Source organism: Dermacentor variabilis, chromosome 4 (genome assembly GCF_050947875.1).
Source record: "Dermacentor variabilis isolate Ectoservices chromosome 4, ASM5094787v1, whole genome shotgun sequence".
NCBI lineage: Eukaryota > Metazoa > Arthropoda > Arachnida > Ixodida > Ixodidae > Dermacentor > Dermacentor variabilis.
This window is the reverse complement of record NC_134571.1, coordinates 230,002,239-230,029,482: the sequence shown is the minus strand read 5'-3', so window position 1 is coordinate 230,029,482 and position 27,244 is coordinate 230,002,239. Positions and strand designations below refer to the sequence as shown.

The 27,244-nt window shown below is 48.4% G+C and overlaps 1 protein-coding gene across 10 annotated transcripts in view; it reads right to left on the bottom strand.

The window, feature by feature from the left end:
• Window positions 1-27,244, bottom strand: part of LOC142580170 (proton-coupled zinc antiporter SLC30A1-like) — a 203,967-nt gene that overhangs the window by 94,479 nt on the left and 82,244 nt on the right. For all 10 annotated transcript variants that reach the window (XM_075691040.1, XM_075691034.1, XM_075691035.1 and 7 more), the window contains one exon: window positions 12,809-12,852. In XM_075691040.1, the coding sequence (XP_075547155.1) occupies window positions 12,809-12,852 (44 nt within the window). The remainder of the gene's footprint in view (window positions 1-12,808; window positions 12,853-27,244) is intronic.

Here is a 27,244-nt window from a genome sequence, read left to right as displayed (position 1 = left end):
ATGCGTTTCCTTTTTTTTCTTTTTCTTCTTTTTTTTGGAGACTCGCAAAAACTAACTGCCCCGGGTTGGCGTTCAGATGAAGATTAGCGGAAGTTTGCCACACGCTTTGCTTTTTTGATGGGCACACGACTACAGTTTTCTTGAGTGCGCCCACCTACGCAGTTCAATCATGCTATACACGTAAATATTGCTAAAGAACAGCCGCCACAGTGTGGCTGCACTGAGGAGAAAGAACGCGACGTGTGTGCCGGCTTGATTAGCGTCGCCATTTTGGCCTCCGTTAGCTTCCTTGTAAATAAATTGTAAATAGCATTCAGCTTCAGCTACATGTAACATTAATTTGGTGGAGGTGGACGTTCCCCGTACCCGTCATGGAGCTTCGCAGTGGTCGCAACAGCGACAATGCAACTTCGGCTCCTGCTGGCGGCACTTCATCTACGCAAGCGTCTCCGCCTGCAGCCCCGACCTACGTCGCCGTTTCCCCACCTCAGGATCCTGGTGTTTTCAACGGAGTCGGCAGTCCTGATGTTGACAACTGGCTCCACTTATACGAACGTGTCAGCACCAGTCACAGGTGGGATCCGATGATTATGCTTGCCAACGTTCTTTTCTACCTCGACGGAGCTCTACTGGTGTAGTTCCAGACTCAAGAAGAGGAGATCTCGAGCTGGGATCTCTTCAAAGATAAGCTCCGCGACCTTTTTGGCAATCCGTTTGGTCGACAAGTCAATGCCAAGAAAGCCCTTGCCACACGTGTACAGACGTCGACCGAGTCCTACGTGTCGTACATTCTCGACGTCTTGGCCCATTGTGCCAAAGCACAATGGGCCAAGACATTCTCCGGTGACAATCTTTTTGATCCAGGCCGTCGTCCGTCAAGAGTTGTCCAACATTGGCCTGCAATCTATTCGTTCCATACGCTCAGAACCTCTTTCTCCACGCCCGTCCCCACCCCGCTCTTCTTACTCCTTTTATGGACAGCGCAACCCCTCCGAATGGCGAACTGTGGAGCACAAGCCGATATGTTTTAACTGCCGACGCATTGGACATGTCGTTCGCCACTGCCGCAGCCTCTGGACTTCTTCGACACGCTATTCTCCTGATTACCGCCCTCGCCCCTCTAGCGCATCCTTTTCCTTCGCTCCTGCTATGCCCGCCCCATCATCTGACCCTGCGACATCTTTGACACGACCCCACTACTCCCGCTCACCTTCTCCCTCCCGCCGCCAATCTCGCTTGCCCCCGTCCCGCCGTGCTCCTTCTCCAACCTATTCGCCACACCCCCGACCGGAAAACTAGAAGTGCAGCTTCTGGAGGTGAAGCTGCATTGACGACATTGGCACGAAATCCTCGCTTCACCTTACCCACAAACAAGAATCTTTTGGACGTTCTCATCGACAATGTTCCTGTGTGCGCGTTGATTGACACCGGGGCGCATGTGTCAATTATGAGTGCTGCTCTTCGCCGTCGGCTCAAGAAAGTTCTGACGCCTGCCCCGAACCGTGTTGTACAAGTCGCCGACGGAGGGACTGTCGCTATTGTTGGCATGTGTTCTGCCCGACTCACCATTGCTGAGAGACGCACCGTTGTTCTCTTCACCGTCATCGAGCATTGCCCTCACGAAATCATTCTCGGTCTGGATTTTCTTGCCAACCATTCTGCCCTCATTTACTGCTCGGCCTGCTCACTTCGCCTTGACTTGCCTCTTCTTGCCGACCCTGTGGACCTGCCTCCAAGCAATTTGAGCTCCATGGATTTTACTCACCTACCGCCTCACTCTTTGACACACGTCGACTTCTTGTCCTCACCAGCTGTACCTGACGGCAATTACGTGGCCGCACCAATTCCGGCCGTTGTGCTTACACATGGTGTTACAGTGCTGAAAATTACTGGTAACCGCACCTGCCTTCCCCTTGTCAATTTCGCGCTAACCGCGCAAGTTCTGCCTCAGGGGATCTCCTTGGCTATAATTAGCGCTTTGTAGGATGATGAGGTCGAGCCATTCACAGTGGAAGATCGTTACAACTCAGCCCATACCGTGACGTCATCGCACGGTACTGACATCGACATTGAGAAGATGGTTTCCTCTGACCTTACACATGCTCAAGCTGAAGCTCTTTGCCGCGTTCTTGAAGGCTATCACGTCATTTTTTACTTTGACAAGCGACCCTTAGGTCAAACGTCCATCGTGACCCATTGCATAAATACTGGCGATGCGAACCCTATTCACCGACGTCCATATTGTCACGTAGTGGTGACGTTGAAGAACACAGTAGCACCACTGTGAACGACAAAACTAAATTTTATTGGGCGAACCTGTGCCCACAAAACAGGCTACACTTATAGCACAACGATAGCGGCGAACACAGTCGGCGATCGTCGAAAATCTGGTCAGCGGGTCAAGCGCGTCGGCTTTTATACAACAGTCGTCGAATGTTCCAGACTAATCGTTGGGACCCGTGTGCCTTCCACAAAGTTCTACACCATTCGTGTCACGCGATGAAATCTGATAGCACAAGGTTCGGCGACAACAGACAACGGGATAGAAGCATCGATAACTTTCCAGAAACTTCGGATGCATGCAGGCGCGTCCCGCGCTGTGCGATAACATTTGTTAGGTGGCGAAACGTGGTCGCCCGATAAAGATAAGTACGCGTGTCAGTACCCCCCTCTTAAAAAGCATCGACCCGATGCTGCATACAAACGAAAGTAAAGAAAACACCCGTAGCGAAGAAAACAACAAAACAAAATAAGCAAGTTCGTCAGCGTGCCTAAAAGGGTTTCAGACGCACCACGTGGACCACTTCAGATCGTGCGCGGCGCCGCTGTGAATGCGAAATTCCGTCTAGCACGACCTCATAGTCCAGTGCGCCAATACGTCGAATGACCTTGTAGGGTCCGAAATAGCGGCGCAATAGTTTCTCACTCAGTCCTCGTCGGCGTACCGGGGTCCAAACCCAAACACGGTCGCCGGGTTGGTACTCGACGAAGCGTCGTTGGAGGTTGTAGTGTCGGCTGTCGGTCCTCTGTTGGTTCTTGATCCGTAGGCGGGCGAGCTGTCGGGCTTCTTCGGCGCGCTGGAGATAGCTAGCGACGTCAACGTTCTCTTCGTCAGTGACGTGGGGCAGCATGGCGTCGAGCGTCGTCGTCGGGTTCCTGCCGTAAACCAGCTTAAATGGCGTGATCTGTGTTGTTTCTTGCACCGCCGTGTTGTACGCAAAGGTTACGTACGGCAGGACCGCGTCCCACGTCTTGTGTTCGACGTCGACGTACATTGCTAGCATGTCGGCGAGGGTCTTGTTCAGGCGCTCCGTGAGACCATTCGTCTGCGGATGGTAGGCAGTTGTCCTCCTGTGGCTTGTCTGGCTGTACTGCAGAATCGCTTGGACGAGCTCTGCTGTAAAAGCCGTTCCTCTGTCGGTGATGAGCACTTCTGGGGCACCATGTCGCAGCAGGATGTTCTCGACGAAAAATTTCGCCCCTTCGGCTGCGCTGCCTTTTGGTAGAGCTTCAGTTTCAGCAAAGCGGGTGAGATAGCCCGTCGCCACGACGATCCACTTATTCCCGGATGTTGACATCGGAAACGGCCCCAACAAATCCATCCCAATCTGCTGGAATGGTCGGCGAGGAGGTTCGATCGGCTGTAGTAATCCTGCTGGCCTTGTCGGTGGTGTCTTGTGACGCTGACACTCTCGGCATGTCTTGACGTAATGGGCGACGTCGGCGGTCAGACGCGGCCAGTAATACCGTTCCTGTATTCTCGACAGCGTCCGGGAGAATCCGAGGTGCCCAGCGGTTGGATCGTCGTGTAGGGCGTGCAGTATTTCTGGACGCAGCGCTGACGGTACAACAAGAAGGTAGCCGGCGCGGACTGGTGAGAAGTTCTTCTTCACGAGCAGGTTGTTTTGTAGCGTGAACGAAGACAATCCACGCTTAAATGCCCTGGGGACAACGTCGGTGTGCCCTTCCAAATACTCGACCAGAGCTTTTAGCTCCGGGTCTCCTCGTTGCTGTTCGGCGAAGTCTTCCGCGCTTATTATTCCAAGGGAGGCGTCGTCATCCTCGTCACCTTGTGGCGGCGGGTCAATGGGGGCGCGCGATAGGCAATCAGCATCTGAGTGTTTTTGTCCAGACTTGTATGTTACGGTGATGTCGTATTCTTGTAGTCTGAGGCTCCACCGTGCCAGCCGTCCTGAAGGGTCCTTTAAGTTAGCTAGCCAACACAACGCATGATGGTCGCTGACCACTTTGAATGGCCTGCCATATAGGTAAGGGCGAAATTTCACTGTAGCCCAAACGATGGCGAGGCATTCCTTTTCGGTTGTAGAATAATTGCCTTCCGCTTTTGACAACGACCGGCTAGCGTAAGCTATCACGTGTTCATGTCCATCTTTTCTCTGGACTAGGACGGCACCGAGGCCTAGGCTACTGGCGTCAGTGTGGATTTTGGTGTCGGCGTGCTCGTCGAAGTGCGCAAGTACGGGCGACGACTGCATACGACGTTTTAGTTCTTGAAATGCATTGGCCTGCGGCGTTTCCCACTTGAACTCGACGTCACATTTAGTTAGCTGTGTCAGCGGCTCAGCGATGCGCGAAAAGTCCTTGACAAATCGCCTGTAGTAGGCACACATGCCAAGAAATCTACGCACTGCCTTCTTGTCGGTGGGCTGCGGGAACTTTGTGATGGCAGCTGTCAGGGCGGACTCCAGACTTGCTGATGACGTGGCCTAGGAACAGAAGCTCATCGTAAGCGAAGCGGCACTTTTCTGGCTTCAGAGTGAGCCCTGATGACTTGATGGCCTCTAGTACTGTGGCAAGCCGCCTAAGGTGATCGTCGAAATTTCCGACGAATACAACGACGTCATCCAAGTAAACGAGACAGGTCTGCCACTTCAATCCTGCTAAAACCGTGTCCATCACGCGCTGGAACGTTGCAGGCGCCGAGCACAGTCCAAATGGCATAACCTTGAACTCAAAGAGGCCGTCTGGTGTGATGAAGGCGGTCTTTTCGCGATCCCTTTCGTCGACTTCTATTTGCCAGTAGCCAGATTCGAGGTCCATCGATGAGAAGTATTTAGCATTGCAGAGCCGATTTAATGCGTCGTCTATCCGTGGGAGGGGGTATAAGTCTTTCTTCGTGATTTTGTTCAGTCGACGATAATCGACACAGAAACGTAGGTTTCCGTCCTTTTTCTTCACTAAAACAACTGGAGACGCCCACGGGCTTTTCGACGGCTGGATGATGTCGTCGCGTAGCATTTCGTCGACTTGTTGTCTTATAGCTTCGCGTTCTCGCATCGAAACTCGGTAAGGGCTCTGGCAGAGTGGTCGAGCGCATACTTCGATTATTATGCGATGCTTTGCGACTGGTGTTTGTCGAATCTTCGATGACGTCGAAAAGCAGTCTTTGTATCGTCGAAGCAGACTTCTGAGCTGTTGCCGCTTAATCACGGGGAGACTTGGATTTATGTCGAAGTCTGGCTCGGGAACTACGGTCGTCGGGGTGGATGCGACAGAATCCGAGAGGACAAACGCATTGCTCGTTTCCAGAATTTCCTCGATGCATGCGATCGTCGTGCCCTTGTTCATGTGCTTGAACTCCTGGCTGAAGTTTGTCAGTAACACTTTCGTGTTTCCTCCATGCAGTCGAGCGATCCCTCTTGCGACGCATATTTCACGGTCGAGCAGTAGACGTTGGTCGCCTTCGATGACGCCTTCTACGTCAGCGGGTATTTTGGTACCGACCGAAATAACAATGCTGGAGCGAGGCGGGATGCTTACTTGATCTTCGAGCACACTCAAGGCGTGGTGACTACGAAGGCTCTCCAGCGGTATCGCTTTATCTTCCGACAGCGTTATTGACTTCGACTTCAGATCGATGATTGCGCCGTGTTGGTTCAGGAAGTCCATACCGAGAATGACGTCTCGTGAACACTGTTGGAGGATAACGAAGGTGGCAGGGTAAGTCCGGTCATGAATGGTTATTCTTGCCGTGCAGATTCCAGTCGGCGTAATCAGGTGTCCTCCAGCGGTGCGAATTTGAGGGCCTTGCCATGCAGTCTTAACCTTCTTCAACTGGGCGGCGATGTGTCCACTCATGACGGAGTAATCAGCACCGGTGTCCACTAAGGCGGTTACTGCGTGGCCGTCGAGAAGCACGTCGAGGTCGGTGGTTCTTTGTCTGGCGTTGCAGTTAGGTCTTGGCGTCGGATCACGGCTGCGTCGTGTTGAACTGAAATTGGAACGTCGCGTCGTCAAGTCGTCTTTCGTCGGTGTAGTCTTGGCTTGCTGACTTCGTCGGGACGGCGGCGTGTCGTCATTAGGTCGTCGAGATGGTTTCTTCATCGACTTCGTTGGCGGCGGAGGATCTTCGTCAGTTCGACGAACAGCAACCGCACCTCCATCGGTTGCTGCTTTTAGTTTTCCGGATATGGGCTCGCAGAGCGGCCCCGAGCTGGACCAGTGTACGGTCGGCGCTGCGGTGACAGGTAGCGGCCTGGTGACGGTGAACGGGACGGTCGTCGAGAGTTCCACTGAGTGGTGGCTAGGTAATCGGCGATTTCACGTGGGCGCTCCCCAAGCTGTGGACGCGGCGTGTTGACGGCGAACCCTCTCAGTCCCAGGTCGCGGTATGGGCATCGGCGGTACACATGGCCAGCTTCTCCGCAGTGATAGCAGAGTGGGCGGTGGTCGGGGGCTTGCCAAATGTCCGTCTTCCTCGCGTAGGTGCGCTGGGCGACGTATTGGCGCGCTGGCGGCGGCGGCGGACGACGGAATTGCGGCGTTGCAGGACCCTGGCGCGGTCGCGCAGGGGGGCTTGACAGCGGGCGACGGCGGCGGCGTAGGTCATTGCTTCCGGCTGCGGTGATTCTGGTTCCACCTCAGGAACTCCAAGGGATCGGTGCACCTCTTCTTTCACGATGTCGGCGATCGAGGCCACTTGAGGCTGCGACGAAGGCAAGACCTTGCGCAGTTCTTCGCGCACAATGGCCCTGATGGTCTCGCGCAGATCGTCCGTGGGCAGTGATTGAATTCCTGCGTAGTGGGTAGAGCTTGTACGGCGGTTGAATTGCCGGTTCCGCATTTCGAGTGTCTTCTCGATGCTGATTGCCTCGCGAAGGAACTCTTCTACGGTCTTCGGTGGGCTTCGTACCATTGCGCCGAAAAGTTCTTCCTTCACACCACGCATGAGAAGGCGGACTTTCTTCTCTTCGGGCATATCCGGGTCGGCGTGGCGGAAGAGACGGTTCATTTCTTCCGTGAAGAAGGCAACGTTCTCGTTCGGTAGCTGCACTCGGGCGTCCAGCATGGCTTCGGCCCTTTCCTTGCGCACGACGCTCGTAAAGGTGCGCAGGAAGCCGCTACGGAAGAGGTCCCATGTCGTTAAGGTCGACTCCCGGTTCTCAAACCACGTTCTGGTGGCATCTTTTAAGGCAAACTATACATGCCGCAGCTTGTCGTCGGAGTCCCAGTTGTTAAAACTCTCGATTCGCTCGTAGGTCTCCAGCCGGGATTCTGGGTCTTCAGTCGCTGCTCCATGGAAGGTCGGTGGGTCCCGAGGTTGTTGTAGATAACGGGGGACGCTGGGGCAGCCATTGCGGTTGTTTTGACCACAATCTTTTTTGTCGACTCAGCTAGAAGTCCGTGCTCTGGGGGCAGTCCTTGCAGTCTGCGGCTAGCACGCTGGTCTTGGGCGACGTTGGTTTTGTCCTCGGGCTTCAGGCTTGGATCGCGGCTTTGCGGGGGCGTTTGGTACATGAACGCACAAGCACCTGCACCAAATGTCATGTAGTGGTGACGTTGAAGAACACAGTAGCACCACTGTGAACGACAAAACTAAATTTTATTGGGCGAACCTGTGCCCACAAAAGAGGCTACACTTATAGCACAACGATAGCGGCGAACACAGTCAGCGATCGTCGAAAATCTGGTCAGCGGGTCAAGCGCGTCGGCTTTCATACAACAGTCGTCGAATGTTCCAGACTAATCGTTGGGACCCGCGTGCCTTCCACAAAGTTCTACACCATTCGCATCACGCGATGAAATCTGATAGCACAAGGTTCGGCGACAACAGGCAACGGGATAGAAGCATCGATAACTTTCCAGAAACTTCGGATGCATGCAGGCGTGTCCCGCGCAGTGCGATAACATTTGTTAGGTGGCGAAACGTGGTCGCCCGATAAAGATAAGTACGCGTGTCAATATCGTGTTTCTGCGTCGGAGCAAGCTGTTATCCAACAGGAAGTAAAAAAGATGCTTGCAAAGGACATTATCGAGCCTTCCTGCAGTTCCCGGGGCGTCTCCCGTCGTACTTGTCAAAAAGACGGATGGAATGTGGCGTTTTTGCGTAGATTATCGCCACCTGAACAAAATCACAAAAAAGGATGTGTGCCCTTTGCTACGTATTGATGACGCTCTAGACTGCCTGTACAGTGCCACCTATTTTTCTTCTATCGACTTATGGTCCGGCTACTGGCAAATATCCGTCGACGACATGGACCGAGAGAAGACTGCATTTGTTACCCCTGACGGCCTTTATCAGTTCAAGGTGATGCCCTTCGGTCTCTGTAACGTGCCCGCCACCTTCGAACAAATGATCGACTCTTTGCTTCAGGGGTTGAAGTGGTCCGCCTGTTTGTGCTATCTGGACGACGTCATTGTTTATTTGCCCACATTCAACACGCATCTAGACCGTCTTTCAGCGATTCTTGACGTGTTCCGCCGCGCCGGTCTCCAGTAGAACTTATCAAAATGTCACTTCGCTCGCCGCCAAATTGCCGTCCTCAGACACCTCGTGGACGCCAGAGGCGTGCGACCTGATTCCGGACAAAATTCGCGCCGTTACGAATTTTCCTGTTCTGAAATCTACGAAGGACGTTCGTAGTTTCGTAGGGCTAATGAACGTGCAGGAAAGTAGAACAGAACTTCAAAAAATGGCGCAGGAGATGAAATTAACGATTCAGCAGCAGCAACAAAAAATTATTGACTTGGAGGACCGACAACGCTGAAACAATTTAGTCATATTTGGAATCACAGAAAACGCAAGCGAGACTTCAGATGAACTTAAACAGAAAGTCTTGTGTGATGTTTTCAAAGGGCAACTCGATGTGAAGGTTAGCTCTGTAGAAAGAATCCACAGACTCAGCAAGAAAAACAGGAACAAAACATGAGCAGTGATAATAAAATTTTTTTACTATAATGAAAAGATGGCAATACTAAAGAATTGCAAGAAGCTAAAGGGAACAAAAATTTCTGTATCGTATGGTTACTCACAAGCAATGTTGCAAAAACGCAGGAACCTGTGGACGAGCACAAAAATGGAAAGGGAAAGAGGGTAAAGGTATGGCTCGTGCATGATAAGGCTTTTATTGATAACGAGGCGTTTGCATGGGACAATGAGAGAGGGTGCAGAGTGAAACTTGACCGGCAGCATGCAACTGAAGACGAGTCTGCTTGATGTTACAAAGCGGATACAAATAATTTTATCCTGATCAATGTAAATGCGCAAAGCCTAGCAAATAAAACAGTTGAGCTTGAGCACCTTCTGATGCAGCACAATCCTCATGTTGTCGTTGTCATGTAGACTTGGTTGCATGCCGAAATTGATGATACTGAAATAGTCCCCCGTGGGTATGGGATTATCCGCAAAGATCATGACACGCGGGGCAGCAGTGTGGCTATCATCTTTAAAGAAGGAATTGACGTCATACGATTGAAAGAGTGTCCTGAAACCGAAAGTATTTGGTGCAAGCTTAAACTCAACGGCATTTGCTGCATACTTGGAGCAGTATATAGACCCCCAAATGCCCCTCTAACATTTCTGAAATCAATCCAACACTATCTGTGCTGTAATGTACCTGCCAGCGCACGCGTGATAATTGCGGGAGACTTTAATCTTCCAGGTATACAATGGTACAGCCTCTAAAGTGGTTCTTCCGACGTTGCAAACTGTGACACCCTGTTGGACATCACATTTAATCAAAACTTAACACAAGTTGTGAAGGCGATAACTAGAAGTGGACCCACCAGAGAAACATTGCTAGACTTGGTGTTCGTAAAAGAAAAAATACATGAATATGAGGTGAATATTGAAGAAGGACTTTCAGACCACAAACTTGTTATACTCTGCGTAAAAAATGGTCTACCATGTAAAAATAAGAAAAGGAAAGAAATCTTCATTAGAGATTTCAATAAGGGTGACGACATCAGCATTTTAGACTACTTAGAAAAGCAGCTTTACTCTTTCGACGGATCGGATGACGTTGATATGTTGTGGACGGAATTTAAAAGAATAATCAAGTATTGTGTAGAAAAATTTGTGCCTCAATGGAAAAAAGCAGTCAGAAAGCGTAACCCATGGGTTAATCGGGAAATAATTCAGTTAAAACGCAAATTAAAACGCATGAAAAAAAAACAACCTAAGAAAACAAGATGACATTTCACAAGTATCATCTTTGCTTAAGCGCAAATTAATTTCAGCAAAAGAAAAATATTTTTCTGAGACCTTACCTTCTTTTATGAAATGTTCATCACGACATTTCTGGCGTCACATCACTCCGACGAAAGACAGCATTCAGTACATAGATTTCGGAGGCCACATCATAACTGATCATACAGAAATTGCTGAAAAATGTAACGAGTTCTTTCACTCTGTACTCGTGCCTTCTGAAATTCAAAGCGCAGACTTCTGCGCAGAAAGTATCCACGAACAGGAAGGCATGCCGGATATGACTATATCTGAGCAAGGAATATTATCGCTTTTGCTAGATATTGACACAAAAAAGTCTGTTAACCCTGACAACATCCCAAATGAGTTTATAAAACGTTATACAGAATGGGTGTCTAAATATTTAAAGATTATTTTCAGCTTGTCCCTGGATAAGCGAAAATTGCCCTCCGAGTGGTTAAGAGCAAAAGTTATACCTGTCCACAAAACCGGAAACAAACATTGTGTTGAAAACTACAGGCCAATTTCAATCACATCCACATGCTGCAACATACTAGAACATATCGGCAAGTTTATTTGATCACCTTGAGGGCCAAAATCTGCTTAATCCTAATCAACATGGCTTTAGACGAAAATTGTCAACGATCACCCAGCTCGTAGAAACAGTCCACGAGTTAGCAAAAGCAATCAATGATAAAAATCAGGTAGATGCAATTTGTCTTGATATGTCGAAAGGATTTGATCGGGTTCCACACATAGAACTTATAAGGAAACTAAAGAATTTTCGAATTAATAGCACTATTGTTGCTTGGATTAAATCGTATCTTAAAAATAGAATGCAGTATGTGGAAATCAACAGCGCGAAATCCGGCATTCTGAGTGTTTCATCAGGTGTTCCCCAGGGCTCCATGCTCAGTCCTGTCTTATTTCTGTGTTATATCAACGATATTGCAGAGACAGTTTCCTCAGGTGTTAAGGTTCGGTTATTCGCAGACGATTGCCTGCTTTACTCACCTATAACATCCAAAGAAGATCAAATTACCTTAAGCACGGCATTAAATAGTATCCACGACTGGTGCACAATATGGAAAATTAAAATAAATCATAGCAAAACGTCATTTATAAGAATAACAAACAAAATTAAAGCTATTCTTTCATTTGAATATGAAATTGAAGGACACAAATTACAGGAAGTAAGCTACTTCAAGTATCTAGGCATAACAATAATTGAAAATTTAAACTGGGATAGGCACGTTCATAGCTTATGTAGTGCAGCCGAGAGAAAAATGTGGACTTTATGCCGGAAACTAGGGCAGGCAACCACGACAGCGAAACTAACCGCCTATTTGACACTTGTAAGACCAACTTTGGAATATGGCTGTATCGTGTGGGGCCCCTACACGAAAAACCAGATAGCAAGGATTGAAAAAGTACAAAGAAGGGCGGCTAGATTTATTCTTTCTAGGTACAAGTCCACGGATTCAGTCTCGGGGATGTTGTCAGGACTTAAATTACCCCAACTGCTACAGCGGAGAAGAGTTGTTAGACTTAAGTTTCTCTACCTTTTGCAGGGTAACTTCTTTAACATAAACACCAGACTGTACATAACGAATCACTCGGCCCGAACATTAAGGAACAGTCACAACCAACAACTTACAACTCTCCAAGCTCGGATCAACACATTAAAATATTCATTCTTCCCACGAACAATTGAAGAATGGAACTCATTGCCACAGCACATAACGCAAACAGACTCTGTCAGTTTGTTTGAAAAATCAATATACCTTTACCTTGACCTACCAAATTAACCACGACAGATCGTTTGTAGCGAATTTCATCTATTTGGACATATGAATGTTGCGGTGTGTGCTTCTACTACAGCATTTGTATTTTGTTCAGAATCGCAGGTTGTGCACACTAATTTTATTTTGTATCTACATGTCTGCAAGGCTGTGATTGCCAATGCATTTACTTCATTGCAACAAATATTTCCCACCCTGTAATGGCCCAAAAATGGGCTAACAGTATTAATAAATGAAATGAATAACTGTTTAACAGCAGGCTGACAACAAATCATCATATCCAATCAGCAAGGAAATGATTGTGTAGAGTGACATTGAACGTACATTGCCACACCTGTTTCTGAGAATAACCTGTTGAAGCAAGCACACCATGGTTCCTCCCTTTTCTCCTTGTCTGCTGAAACTAAAGTGGTCTCCAAGCAGTGCCCAGTATTCTCTATAATGTTTTTGAGAAAGCACACAACAGGAAAAGTGGGGAGCACTATACGCAGCACAGAAAAGCAAAGTGCATTAAAGTGCATCAGACAAAAGAAACAGTGAACGTGAGGAAGACACTTACATAGAGGAGATGTAGACTTCATGATGAGGCACACCATGATGAGACTGCAGGGGGAGAGAGAGGGAGAGCATCATTTGAGTGCACAAGCAAAGAGGCCCGTATAAGCTAGACAACACTAGTGCATCTAGAAAGGTGAGGTGCCAGAATACAGATGGTCAGTGTCTGCATGTGCCATACACACTCTAACATTCCGTGGATAAAGAGCATACATTGATGGAAAACAAACGGTTGAGCTTCAGGTTTGTTCTTATCTAGAAATGGGACCGTGCCGGTGCAAGCTCGCACAAGGAACCCCAAGTTGAAAGACATTTCCTGCCATCACCGTGGTCGCTCATGAACATGACAGGCCGAAACCTTGTCTGCCAGGAAAGCTGCCTAGCTGGTCACGAGTTTGCCGCCCTTCGGAGTCTTCTACTTGCTCTGTGTCCATGGCCCAACAATATGGTGGCCCTTTCGGCTGGCACCCCAATGAGGAGAATGAGCAAGACCTCCCAGGACTTCTGCTACTCTCAGAAGGATTGCGGCAGACACTGCGAAGCTTAATTAAGACTGCATATTGGGCTCGATTCATGCTTACAGACAAAACCCGGCACACAGACAAGCGATAAAGAAAGAAGTGTACAACACTTGTATCGTCTCTTGGCATAGTGCAAAGTTTTGTTTGTTACCATGAACTGCCAATCATGGCTATCCAACCTGACCTTTGTCGCCCACTTTTGCCATTGGCCTATGCAGAAGACCATAATGGGAGCTGCGATCAACAGCTGTCCACACCTCAGGACCTGAACGTTATGACAGGCTAGTCGACTACACCAAAGATTACACCGTCAGCGAGTGGAATGGCAAAGTGATGACTTTCAAGGTCAATTAAGGCATGGCTTGCAGCATGGTCAGGAATGACACATTTTGCGCTACCTGGCCCACTAACCCCCCTCAGCATGAAAGGGAGGACTTTCATTTTGGCACATGGTCAGGACAATGGCTCGGAGTAGTAGGATCTACCACGGTGACTGTGTGCCACAAGGACAAGTCAAGCAAGTTACCACTGCTTGAAGTCCAAGGACCTGGTTTCAACCTACTGGGATACAACTGGTTTAGTAAATCAGTCGGAATTGCAGTGACTAGCATTCATCAGACAACTATTAGTGTTGACCCGACACAGATCTTTAAAAATATCAGTCTGTGTCCTCTGAAGACATCCCAGGACAAAGTTTGGGTACGGGCTAGTTGGTATTCCATGGTATCAATCGTCACTTACAGCGCATACATATACGAGGGCCAAAAAGGACAACGAAGACAAGCGCTGTCTTCATCCTTTTTGTCCCACGTCTGTGTATGCACTGTAAGTGACGATTGATCCCAGGAGACACAGGGGCACCAGTGCACCTGAAGCTGACTGAAGAAGAGAGGGCCAAATACATGGAACCCCGTTCATACGTTTTTCACCAGATCAGGAACAAAAAACGTAACAACCGGGAAGATGCAATAGTGAGTAAAGCTTTGAAAATGAATTAAAACAGTGCAACTTTGACTTGAAACAATTTATTTCCGCAAAGTGAGCTTAGGACCTAAAAGAAATCGAAAACGGTGGATTGCCGTTCCTTTCGCTCGCTGGAAAGCACCACATGTTTTTCAACAGCCTGAAAGGTCACATTGCTGTCAGGGTCGCTTTGAGGTGTATATATACATATATACCTGCAAAGGAGGAGGTCCAGAGCCACGAAGGCAGCTTGGATCTGCCAACTTCCTGGAATCTCGTGGCTTGTTGTCATCATCGCATTCAGCGGCTTCACTCGTGACCGAGTTTGCAACAATCTCGGTGACACTTTGGCACTCCGACGTCGCAACGGCAGCATCCACGGCGACATAGTTGTCGTATGCAATAGTGTGGCCTTCCAATCATCGACTGTTTCCAAGTTCACACTTGCTGCTTCTCCGCGTACTGCCTTATAAGTGATGCCGTGCCTCTTCCGGAAACGGTCGATCCAGCTATTTGACACCCTAAAGTCAGTGATGCCCAGTCTGTTGGCTATCTCTATTGCCTTCTCGCATAAAATGCTGCCTTCGAAGTTAACACAGGCAGCGTTTGCTTGTTTAAACCCGAGCCTCGTCAAGGTTGACGTAATTGGCGCCACGAGCCTGCTTAGCTTTCGGGTTGAAGAGCGCGGCATTCCCTTCTACCTCGGCACACTTTGAGGTGATGCTGTTAAGCGCTCAGGGTGGCAGTCTTTGGCATTGTCAACCCTTTTCTGCGCTGGCTGCTTGGCGACTGCATTTAGTACGTCCAGCTTTTCCTCAAGGAAAAGCACTTTCTGCTTGCGCGACGCCATCATGAAGATCGCGGTTGGCGCGTGACGCGCGCACCCCGAACTGCCCCGCAACTGCCAGTCAAAACCATTATTATATGAAGAGTGCAAAAAACTTTGGCCGTCTGCTGCCACAACTCTGCGGCAATGCCATACCCTGATCGCCTAGCACCTGGTCAGGGTTGTCACTACCCTTGATATGCTGACCGTCACCCTACATAAGTGGCACCTACATAGACGACGGCTGTTTTGCGGTCATCCACCAGGCACAGAAGTTACCTAGGCAGCTATGCCCGAACCTGTTCGGGCAACGCGGCCGCATTGGCACGCGTTGCCCGGGAGGGTTCGGGGTACCAGGTCGCGATGTATCATGCAGGGATGTTTTCACAGCAACAACAGCAGGGATTTTAATACATGGGGTTCTATGTGAGCTGTGTTGGGATTGGGAAAGAATGACGTAGCAGACGGGAAAATGCAGCACCAAGGAACGTAAGAGTGGGGTTCTACTGTACTTCCATTTGCAATGCACCCTGCAGCGGAAGCCCAATTGACAAGTATGTAGAGCAAGGAATTTGGGAGCCAATTCAACACTCCAATTGGGTTACTCTGCTTGTGTGGGTATGTAAGAGAGATGGAAATCTGCGTGCCTGCAGTGGCTACCGCAGCACAGTGAACATGGATAAAAAAAAGCTTCATAACCCCTGCTCACAACTGAGGAAGTGTTCAGCACCTTCTAAGGAGGCAGAATACTTTGAACTTGGCTACCAGCAACTACATGTCACTCCGACGACTTCTGAAGTTCTCACTGGAGACGCTGCAAAGGGTCTCTACAGGGTTAAAAGGCTTGCATTTGGTGTATCCGCAGTTCCAGTGGTATTTCAGTGATTTATGGAAACAACCTTAAGTGAACTGCCTGGAGGTCGCGTCTTCCTTGACAATGTCATTATCAGTGCATCCACAGAGAAAGAGCACAAGGACCAACTGGAAGTAGTTTCACAATGACTGGTCTGGGATTTGCAACTGAGCAGGTCCAAATGCCAATTTAGTGTGTCACAAGTCCAGTTCCTAGGTCAGGACAATGATAGAGAACAGAGTCCACACAACAGCAGACATGGTGCAGGCCATCAGGGAGGCGCCCACTCCTACCAGTAAGCAGACACTCCAGTCATTTTTTGGGATACTCACCTTCCATGATCGCTTTCTAGAAGGAAGAGCAACAGTGGAATTCCTGGGGCACAAGTTACTACAGAAGGACATTCCATGGCATTGGGAGCCAAGACACCAAGAGTCTTGTGATGAACTGAAGCAACCCTTATAGAAAGGAACTGTTCTTGCTCATTATGATGAGTCCAAGCCCCTACTCAATTCTTGTGATGCTTTACCCTACAGTGTCGGAGCAGTGCTAGCTCAGGTGGACAGTTTTGGTAGGGAGGCACCAACCTCATGTATCCTCGGTGCTGCGGAGCACAATTATGCCCAGCTAGATTGTGAAGGACTGGCAGTAGTTATTTGCTGCCACTCATTGCAGGACGGAAAGTTACATTCCATACTGGCCCTTGCTGGGAAGATTTGACCCTCAGAAATCAGTGCCTGCAGTGCTGTCTCGGCGCAAGACTCGAAGGTGTCTCAAACTTGCAGCGTATGATTATGAGCTGCAATATCAGTCAGGGAAACGGCATCAGAATGCGAATGCACTCAGCAGGCCAACAGTGCCAGTGTGCACTGAAGAACCGCATGCCCCTGGCGGCATACTGTTATTCAAGGCTCTTCCAACACTGCTGCTTCAACAGAGCAGTTAACCACCTTGACTGAGAATGACAAAGTTCTCTTGAGAGCCTACACTGCTGTTCAACAAGGCACTGTGAACCAGCTTGAAAGAGAAAACGTTGCCCTGTATCGAAGAGTCACACAGCTCGTGGTTCACCACTGCGGGTGTGTCAACAGCTGCATGACAGCAAGTAATGGTTCTTGTTTGTTTATTTTTATTTATTTATTTCCAATACTGTTAGCCCTTGCGGGCTGTTACAGGGGTGGGGAAAAAAAATTTTCCACAAACACGTAACACCAGTTCCGCAATAAACAAACAATGCATTCAGCAAACACATGACAGTTTACGCTCAAATAATTCAGTTGTGTGCGTTTCAATAAATACATCTGTGTCAAGTTTGTTCCAATCGACTATAGTTTTCACAAGAAAGGAAAATTTGAAGGCATCAACGCGCGGCACATAGGGCATTAAAGCATGAGGGTGACCTGTAGGGTGGCATGCGGGTGACACGCTGGCTGTCGCTGAGCAGGTGCGAGCCCGTGCATGTGTGGTGGCCAGGTCTGGATGGCATGGCACACTTTTGGGGGACCTGTAGAAGGGCCCATCCTTTTGGCAGTGGTGCATGCCTTACCAAGTGGGTGGAGGTACAAAAGTAAAGTGGTCATTTGTGAGCTGCGGCCATTTTTTTCGCCATTTTGGATACCTCGCAAGGTAGTGTCACATAGGGGGATAGTATTTATTTCTGCGGAAATCCATGAATTATACAAGAACAACAGAATCTGAACTATCACTTCTGCACTTTATCACCTCACAACCAATAATCAAACTAAAAGATATGTTGGTGAACTGAAGAAAGTACTGGCCCGAGAGACATTGGAATCCCTTAACTTTCAAGTTTCGCTATTTTTATTTTGGCAGCATACCACAGTCCATCAATGGCCCATCTTTTTGGCAGTGGTGCATGCCTTACGAAGTGGGTGGAGGTACAAAAGTAAAACGGTCATTTGTGAGCTGCGGCCATTTTTTTCACCATTTTGGATACCTCGTAAGGTAGTGTCAGATAGGGGGATAGCATTTATTTCTGCGGAAATCCATGAATTATACAGGAACAACAGAATCTGAACTATCACTTCTGCACTTTATCTCCTCACAACCAATAATCCAACTAAAAGATATGTTGGTGAACTGAAGAAAGCACTGGCCCGAGAGACATTGCAATCCCTTAACCTTCAAGTTTAGCTATTCTTATTTCGGCAGCATACCACGGTCCATCAAACAACTGGAGTACACTAACTAGAGCTATGTCTCGCCATGGGCTACCAACACTCATTGATCTTCTTGTGCTGAAAGATAAAACAGCCGACAAAGACCAACAGCTGCCCATTAACAGAAGATTCCAGCCAATGAACTCGTCTTGGTAAAGTACTTTGGAAGGGATATCGACTGGTGCTCGGGTATTCTCATGAAGCCTCGTGAAAAGTGGCACAACCACCTGTAGGCAACACCTCAATAAAATAAAGAAGCACCGAGGTGATCTACTGGCAGACATCCAAGTGTAGCCGAACCTGGCATGGGAAATAGACTTCGACTCGAAGGAAAACGCAGCTCAGATGACACCGGAGCAACAACATGCCATGGTTCCAAGGAGATGAAAACGCGTGAAGTGGATGCCTACCTTCTACAAGGCCGCCTTCTAAGGGGGGGGGAAAGAAGTTGTGTTTGTGGCATGTGTTTGCATGCCCGATTACGTGACACTCAAGTACAGTGTGGAATGGCGTGCTGGTAGACGCGCCTGCCGTGGTGGCCCGAAACTGATGGTGCTTCCAATAATTGGCAGCAGATGATGACTCATATAGCAATGCAATTCAGCTGCCGTGTTCGGTTTCTGGGTGGGACAATACTGAGTGAGCAGTGCGTGATTGAGCGTGGTCGGTGCAGTTGCCATGCTGGTGTTGTTTAAATTATCATCATCATCAGCCTATTAAGGCTGATGATGATAAGCCTTTAGTGGCTCATGAGTGTCCGGGCGCAATCTGTGGTGGATGCAAGAAAGCGGTGAAGCGGCAAGAAGCGGTGACGAGGGAAGCAAGGAGAGGAGATACCATGCCAGTAGCACTGTGCGAGTGGGCACGTGGGGGTGCGCACACATCGGCGACAAACCTTGCAGCCATATGGCTGTGATTGCATTCCATGCTCGCGGCCACGGCGGTGTCCGTTCGCAGAACATTTCAGACAACAGCTACAGAGGCCCATTTATGGATATACTTTCGCCTATCGCAGTTTAACTCAGCAAAGTGCCCATAGATTTTTTAATGTCCACTGCAGGATGAAGGCCTCTCCCTGCGATCTACGATTACCCTTGTCCTGCACCAACCAATTCCAGCTAACGCCTGCGAATTTCTTAATTTCATCACACTACCTAGTCTTCTGCCATCCTCGACTGTGCTTCCCTTCCCTTGGCACACATTCTGTAACCCTAATGGTCCACCGTTTATTTAACCTACGCATTACATGACCTGCCCAGCTGTATTTCGTTTTTTTAATGTCAATTAGAATATCGGCTACCCCGTTTGCTCTCTGATCCACACTGCTCTCTTCCTGTCTCTTGACGTTATGCCTAACATTCTTTGTTCCATCACTCTTTGCGCAGTCCTTAACTTGCTTTTGAGCTTTATTGTCTGTCTCCAAGGTCGTGCAATACATGTCATCACCGGCAGAACACACTGATTCTACACCTTTCTTTTTAATGATAATGGCAAGCTTCCATTCAGGATCTGACAGTGTCTGCCGAATGCGCTCCAACCCATTATTATTCTTCTGTAAATTTCCTTCTCATGATCAGGGTCTCCTGTGAGTAACTGACCAAGATAAACATACTCGTTCATTGACTCTAGAGGCTGAGTGGCGATCCTGAACACTTGTTCTCTTGCCTGGCTTATCATCATCATCATCAGCCTGGTTACACCCACTGCAGGGCAAAGGCCTCTCCCATACTTCTCCAACAACCCCGGTCATGTACTAATTGTGGCCATGTCGTCCCTGCAAACTTCTTAATTTCATCCGCCCGCCTAACTTTCTGCCGACCCCTGCTACGCTTCCCTTCCCTTGAAATCCAGTCCGTAACCCTTAATGACCATCGGTTATCTTCCCTCCTCATTACATGTCCTGTCCATGCCCCCCCCCATTTCTTTTTCTTGATTTCAATGAAGATGTCTTTAAGTCGCATTTGTTCCCTCACCCAATATGCTCTTTTCTTATCCCTTAACGTTACAGCCATCATTCTTCTTTCCATAGCTCGTTGCGTCATCCTCAATTTAAGTAGAACCCTTTTCGTAAGCCTCCAGGTTTCCGCCCCGTAGGTGAGTACTGGTAAGACACAGCTATTATACACTTTTCTCTTGAGGGATAATGGCAACCTGCTGTTCATGATCGGAGAATGCCTGCCAAACGCACCCCAGCCCATTCTTATTGTTCTGATTATTTCCGTCTCATGATCCGGATCCGCCGTCACTACCTGTCCTAAGTAGATGTATTCCCTTACCACTTCCAGTGCCTCGCTACCTATTGTAAGTTGCTGTTCTCTTCCGAGACTGTTAAACATTACTTTAGTTTTCTGCAGATTAATTTCTAGAACCACTCTTCTGCTTTGCCTCTCCAGGTCAGTGAGCATGCATTGCAATTGGTCCCCTGAGTTACTAAGCAAGGCAATATCATCAGCGAATGGCAAGTTACTAAGGTATTCTCCATTAACTTTTATACCCAATACTTCCCCATCAAGGTCTCTTAATACTTGCTGTAAACACGCTGTGAATAGCATTGGAGAGATCGTATCTCCCTGCCTGACGCCTTTCTTTATTGGGATTTTATTACTTTCTTTATGGAGGTCTATGGTGGCTGTGGAGCCGCTATAGATATCTTTCAGTATTTTTACATACGGCTTGTCTACACACCGATTCCGTAATGCCTCTATGACTGCTGAGATTTCGACAGAATCATACGCTTTCTCGTAATCAATGAAAGTTATATATAAGGGTTGGTTATATTCCGCACATTTCTCTATCACCTGATTGATAGCGTGAATATGGTCTATTGTTGAGTAGCCTTTACAAAATCCTGTCTGGTCCTTTGGTTGACGGAAGTCTAAGGTGTTCCTGATTCTATTTGCGATTACCTTATTAAATAGTTTGTAGGCAACTGACAGTAAGCTGATCGGTCTATAATTTTTCAAGTCTTTGGCGTCCCCTTTCTTATGGACTAGGATTATGTTAGCATTCTTCCAAGATTCTACAGTTATGAATTGCTATAAATCATGAAGGTGCAATTATCACTCGGAAAAAAGGAAAGCAAGATATGCTTTTTTTGGTTCTTTACTTTTTTATTTATCTTATTTTGTGGCATGTATGGCCCCACTGTTTATGAGGTAGTGTGCCAGATGGCAGGCATCTATATTTTGGTATCATTCAATGCGAGCCACCCATGCAAGTGATTTGCAAGCAGTGAAAGAAGTTTTGATTTTTACTCGCTGACTATTGCAGTGTTCAACTTTGTTGCTGGTCATAGATGCACCCAGTTTATAAGATCACCCTTAATTGCTTGAATGCCGCACCCCTCCCCCCTTTCTGCGTGCACTGTGTGCATTGATTCTTTTTAGCTCAACTGCAGCATAGTGGTTGCAGGGTGATCTTATCGCAGTTAATGTGAACTCGCGTTGTTAAAATATGCCAGTAGGTAGATTATTTTTTCGTAATTTTAATAAATGGTTCAAATGATGATCTGGATGCTGCTGTTCATGACACTATTAAGGTGTCCTCATCCAACAGTTCCGCGCTTAGCTTCAGTTGGGAAACTCCAAAGAATTTCCAACTACAGTTCCTGGACCTAGTGATATTATTTAAGGATGACCATATCTGCTGGCAATACAGCCCGAGGTCAAAGAAGGGGTTACTGCCTTTTAACAGTGCCCATTTCAAACTTGTCAAAAGAGGAATTGTAATGAATTGCCTTCAATCAGCCCTAATGAAGACATGTTTCCACATAATGAGCGAAAGCTTCGGCCTCCAGGTGACGGGGCTGAAAGAAGCCGGATACCCATCGGTTTTAGTTACTGCAGTTTCAGAAGCGTTGCTTCAAAAGATTAATTCTTTCACTACCGCGCCTATTCACATCGATCCACTTGATCGATGCCATTTCAAGTTCAAATTCTAGCGCAGCTTGCGAGCGCCTAGCGCCATCTAGGTTAGAAAGTGGGAAGCACACAACGATTTCCGCTATGTTTTGTTGGTTTTTTTACTTTCCGGTTCGTCTCCGCGCACCGCAAAAAGTTTCGTATTGTCAGGTGAGCACGTCGATCATGGCGTCGTCATCGCACGCAGACACTCCTAAAAGACGTCGTGTTTCTCGCCAATCGAGCGCTTCTGTAGCTGATTTTGCGGATGCAATCAGTAGTAGTGAGCCTGAAGAAGATGTGGACACATCAGAATTTAGCACCGAGGACGAGGATGCATCAAATCAAGCCATAACATCCAGCGGAGGAGTGTCAGTTCTATGTGCGGCGCACATTTCGATTACTAACAAATAGTTATGGGCAGTGGAGCATGTACTCACAGCTATATTATGCATTTTCAGGGTCTCAACGTCATACGGACACGATTCCCTGCCAGCAGCTGTAAAGCGCGTGCAGTTTTTTCCGAGAAGAAACCCGGGGGTCGAAGTTGGCGGCGCGCTCCGGAGTAATGCACGGCACTTCATACAGGCCATCGATGTCTTCCAACAATTTTTCACAGCACAGCTAATCAACGTTATCTGCGAAAAAACAAACAAATATGCATGGACGCATATTTCAGAGACGCAGACTTACGCAGAAAAGGACGCCTCATGGAAAAATTTCAGTCCGGGTGAAGTAATGCAATGCATCGGAATCCTGATATACATGGGAATTGTGGAACTGCCTCGCCTCCATCTATACTGGAATACCTCGGAGTTATTCGGGCCCATTCCTCCAAAGATTATGCCCAGGAGCCGATTTTTTGCGTTCCTTGCCTTTCTTAGTGTCATGGACCCGGAGAAGACTGACCCTGTTCACGATGGCAAGCTGCACAGGATCGCACATTTACTGCAGCATATGAATGACGTGTCAGGTCAGCTTTTCCAGCCATACCAAAAATTGTGCGTGGACGAACGAATGGTTAAATCAAAAGGACGATCGGAAATTTAGCAGTATATGCGTGACAAGGGGGTCATCAAGTGGGGGTATAAGGTATGGGTCCTTGTTGACTCAAGAACAGGCTACACTGTTCAATTCAGTGTTTACACCGGGAAGCGAGAAACACCCAGCTCAAAGGGACTGGCTTATGACGTTGTAACCCGCCTTTGTGATGCATATTTGGATCAAGGCTACATTGTCTACCTTGACAACTTTTACACGTCCACCTCCCTCTTTGAACATCTCCCTGAAAGGAAGACACTCTCTTACGGAACAACGCGCAAAGATCGTTGTGGATTTCCCTCCCAGTTGAAAGACTCCACTTGGGAGAAAAAAAGAACTCGAGGTGACATACGCTGGCTGCGGTGCCGTGATGTGCTGTACTTGCAGTGGAAAGACAAGTGCGTTGTAAACATGATAAGCACAGCACACACTGCCAACAATCACGTCACTGCAATGGAAAAAGTGAAGAGAGGAGACCAATGGACAAAGCTCCCCACCAGGAAGCCACTTTTGATAGAAGATTATAAGGGCATGCTTGGTTGACAAATCCGATCAACTTATTATTTCCTATAATGTCTTGATGAAGTGTGTCAGGTGGTGGAAGACACTGTTCTTCCACTGCATTGACATTGCTGTCGTCAACAGCTTCATCATTTTCCAGGAACACAGGGAGCATCACCCCGAGATAGAGGAACTCTCCAGAAAGACTGGCTTTGACCAGCTTGCATTTCGAATTGAGCTGGTAAACCAGACTTTTGGGTTGGACGACAGACCTAGTCACCCTCCACCTCCTCCAAAGAAGTCTGAGCACAAGCCCCAAATGCAAGAAAAGCGCCATAACTGCAAGCTCTGCTATGAGAAAAACAAAGTAGAGATGAAGACGGCACTTTTTTGTGATCCATGCGGTGTGCATCTCTATTTCATCCCGACGAGGGACTGCTTTTGAGAATGGCATGCTGCTCAACCACGCTAAATTTTTTTTTTTTTTTTTTTTTTGTGGAAAGAACAGTTTTCCGAAAAACTTTCTGAAACTTGTGTTATTTCTTTAGAATATATAAGGCAACAAAATGTATATCTTCAAATTTTTTTACCCCTGATATTTTTAAAGTTGTGCACCTTTTTCAAGCAGAGCGATATTGTCACTGTATAAATTTTTACATTATAAATTTTTTTTCATTAATTTGTGTAATAAATATATACGCAACATTTATGTTATTGAATAGGAAATTCCCTTAGCTATATTTTGATACCGAACAATGTAAATAAGGCATTCGTGCATAGCCGCCAAAAATATTTCCTTCTACCTAGTAAAAACTGCCCTTTTTCCCTTGGTAGCGAAAGAGTTAAGAACCCTAATCCAAAAAGTAAGCCTGGTAAGCGAAAAAGGCCGATGCAGGTGATTTCGTATACAGTGAAACCTCGTTAAACCGTAGTTGGCCGGAGCTTGGAAAAAGTACGTACTAGACGGTAGTACTGTTTAACCAAAATAGCATGAGATCGCCCACTTACCTGTCAAAAACGGAACTCTGAGAGAGTGCAATGAAAGGGGAAAAAAACATGCAGTATTTATGCACTTCGTGCGACAAAAGTGTTATTTTCGTTTGATGCCGCCGCGGCCTAGCATGACGACAGCGGCCTCAAACTTACTGAAGCTGCGTGCCAGCTTTTCAGCCAGCCCCCTCTTCTCAGCAAACACTCGCATGGCAGATTCCTCGTTGGCGTTGTACTCTCCGTGCACGCGCGCAGTAGTGCTGCAGAAGTCCCAGGGGCGCATTTTCATTGCTGGGTGCCGGAGCTTGGAATACTTTTCGTTTGGAAATATGTGGTATAGTGTCGCCCCCTACGAGATCTCCGTGTTATCATATATTTACGTTTCGTAGTAGTCTAGCTAGATGGCGCACCCCCCTTCTGTCATGTGACGAGCTTGGACCACTTGGAAGGTGCCATCTGGCGTGTGGAGTCTTTTTTGGTAATAAACGGCCGCTAGCCGGCTCAGTCCTAGTCCGGTTTTCATCAGGAGCAGTTGGCTCCGCGTCTCCCTCTCTGCGTCGGGCACTCGCGCACGTTCGCTGGGCGCCGGGCCCCCGCTTGCCTGCCGCTGCCGACACAACATCTTATGGCGACGAGGATGGGATTCCCGTTGCGGTTCTGACCGAAGCCCCGGGAAACCAACGAGCTTCGTAAGTGAAGCGACCTTTCCTGTGTCTGCACAGCACACAAACGCCGCCGATGCACTTGGAGTCGCAATGCTTCCGAGCCTAGGCCTTCCCGACCCCTTTGTTCTTCCTTGCCCCGCCGTTCCTGCTGTGAGCTCCGGCTTGTCTCCTGCACTGTCTCCTGCACGCCACCGGGCATGGCTTCTTTTACGACGAACCTTCCCGTTTTTCTTGAATTGCCCGGGCCACCGTTAATTCCATGGCATCGATGGAAAAAAATTTTGCAGGCCCACCTCGAAGCGGCCGAGCGCGACGAGCGTCCGCGCTCGTCAGCGCTCTCGGGCGTGAGGGACAACAAAAGTACTTTGCAGACGAGGAGCAGGAAGCAGCAAGGCAGTTAACCGGCGCAGCGTCAGCGTCAAGCGAAGCAGCAAGGCAGTCGACCGGCGCAGCGTCAACGTCAAGTGATGCGGTCCCGCCAGCGTCAGAGTTCAAGAAACTCTTGCAGCGGCTTGACCGGCTGTTCGCCGCGTCAACAAATGTTCTGGCGGAGAGGCACGAATTCACCAGTCGAAGGCAGTTCGAGGGAGAAGGATTCCTGGAATTCGTGACCGCACTGAACGAGAAGGCGGTGCAGTGCAACTTCGGCACAACCTACAATGAGCGCGTCCGAGACCAAATAATACATGGGGTAGCGAACGCCAGCGTTCGCAAAAAGTTATTAGCTCATGGCGAAACCCTGTCTCTGGACAAGGCCGAAGAAATTGGACGCTCTTTAGAAGCTCTGCATCGAGCGAACCGCACGTTCGGCTCTGAAAATGTACGAAGAATCGAGGCATCTCAACTTGGCGTTCCGTCGATGGGCCAAGATGACAGACTTCTTCCGGGAAGCTGCCAAGATGGCTGACTTAGTCCAACAGGCCATGAGGATGGCCGACTTCTTCCGAAAAGCAGCCAAGATGGCCGACTTCTTCCGAGAAGCCGCCAAGAGGGCCGACTTCTTCAGAGAAACCGCCAAGATGGTCAACATTTCGCACATGGCTCCTCCGGAAACCGTGGTGCATGCGATCGGTGTGGCAGCAGGAACCATATCGCGTCTTACAGGAATTGTCCAGCAAGAAATCGGCGATGTAATGCCTGCCACACGTTGGGCCATTTCGCTTCGGTATGTCGAAAGACCCGAACAGCGGTGCAACACGTCTCTTCCGTAGAGACGCTGTCTTCAACTTCCACAGGGCAGCTGTCCGCGTCTGTCTTGACGGTAAGCGCTTTTGAAACTAAAAAAAGATTTCGAAGTTCCGGTCGTAGTTAACGGCGTCTCCATGCGACTGCTGGTGGATACAGGAGCGTCTGTGTCATTCATGATGGCCGAAGATTTTAGAAATCACTTTGGTCGACAGCACAGGCTGTCACAAACAACAGTGGACTTGAGAAATTTCTCCAAGCAACGCATTGACATTCAAGGCCTTTTTCATGCCACTGTCCAGTTTTTCCAAAGGTCATGCTCCGTCACGTTCCACGTAACGACTACAGCAACATCACTGCTGGGTTTAGACACCATCTACCGCTTGGGCATACAGATCGACGGTACGTCGCTGACATGTCGTCTACCATCGCTTCCTTCAGTACAGAGCCCCACAGGTGTGCCTCCGGGTTTTGATCACCTCCTCAGTGACGAGTTGGGTCTCGTCAACAACTTTGTGCACCGAATTCATCGGCAGCAAAATGCGAAACCAGTATCTTCAATGTTGCGCCAACTACCCCTGGCTCTCCGTGACCAGGTCACAAATGAATTGCGACGTCTCGAGGACTGCGACGTCATCGAGCGCGTCGAGGCTTCTGAGTGGGTGTCTCCACTCGTGGTGGTGCGCAAGAAGAATGGAACCATGCGGCTCTGTGTAGATCTACGGGAACAGGACAGTATTGTGCCTCAAGTTCAAGAAAGAGTCTTGCAGAAACAGTGGCGGACTAAACAGTACGTACACAAATGTAGAGGTGCTC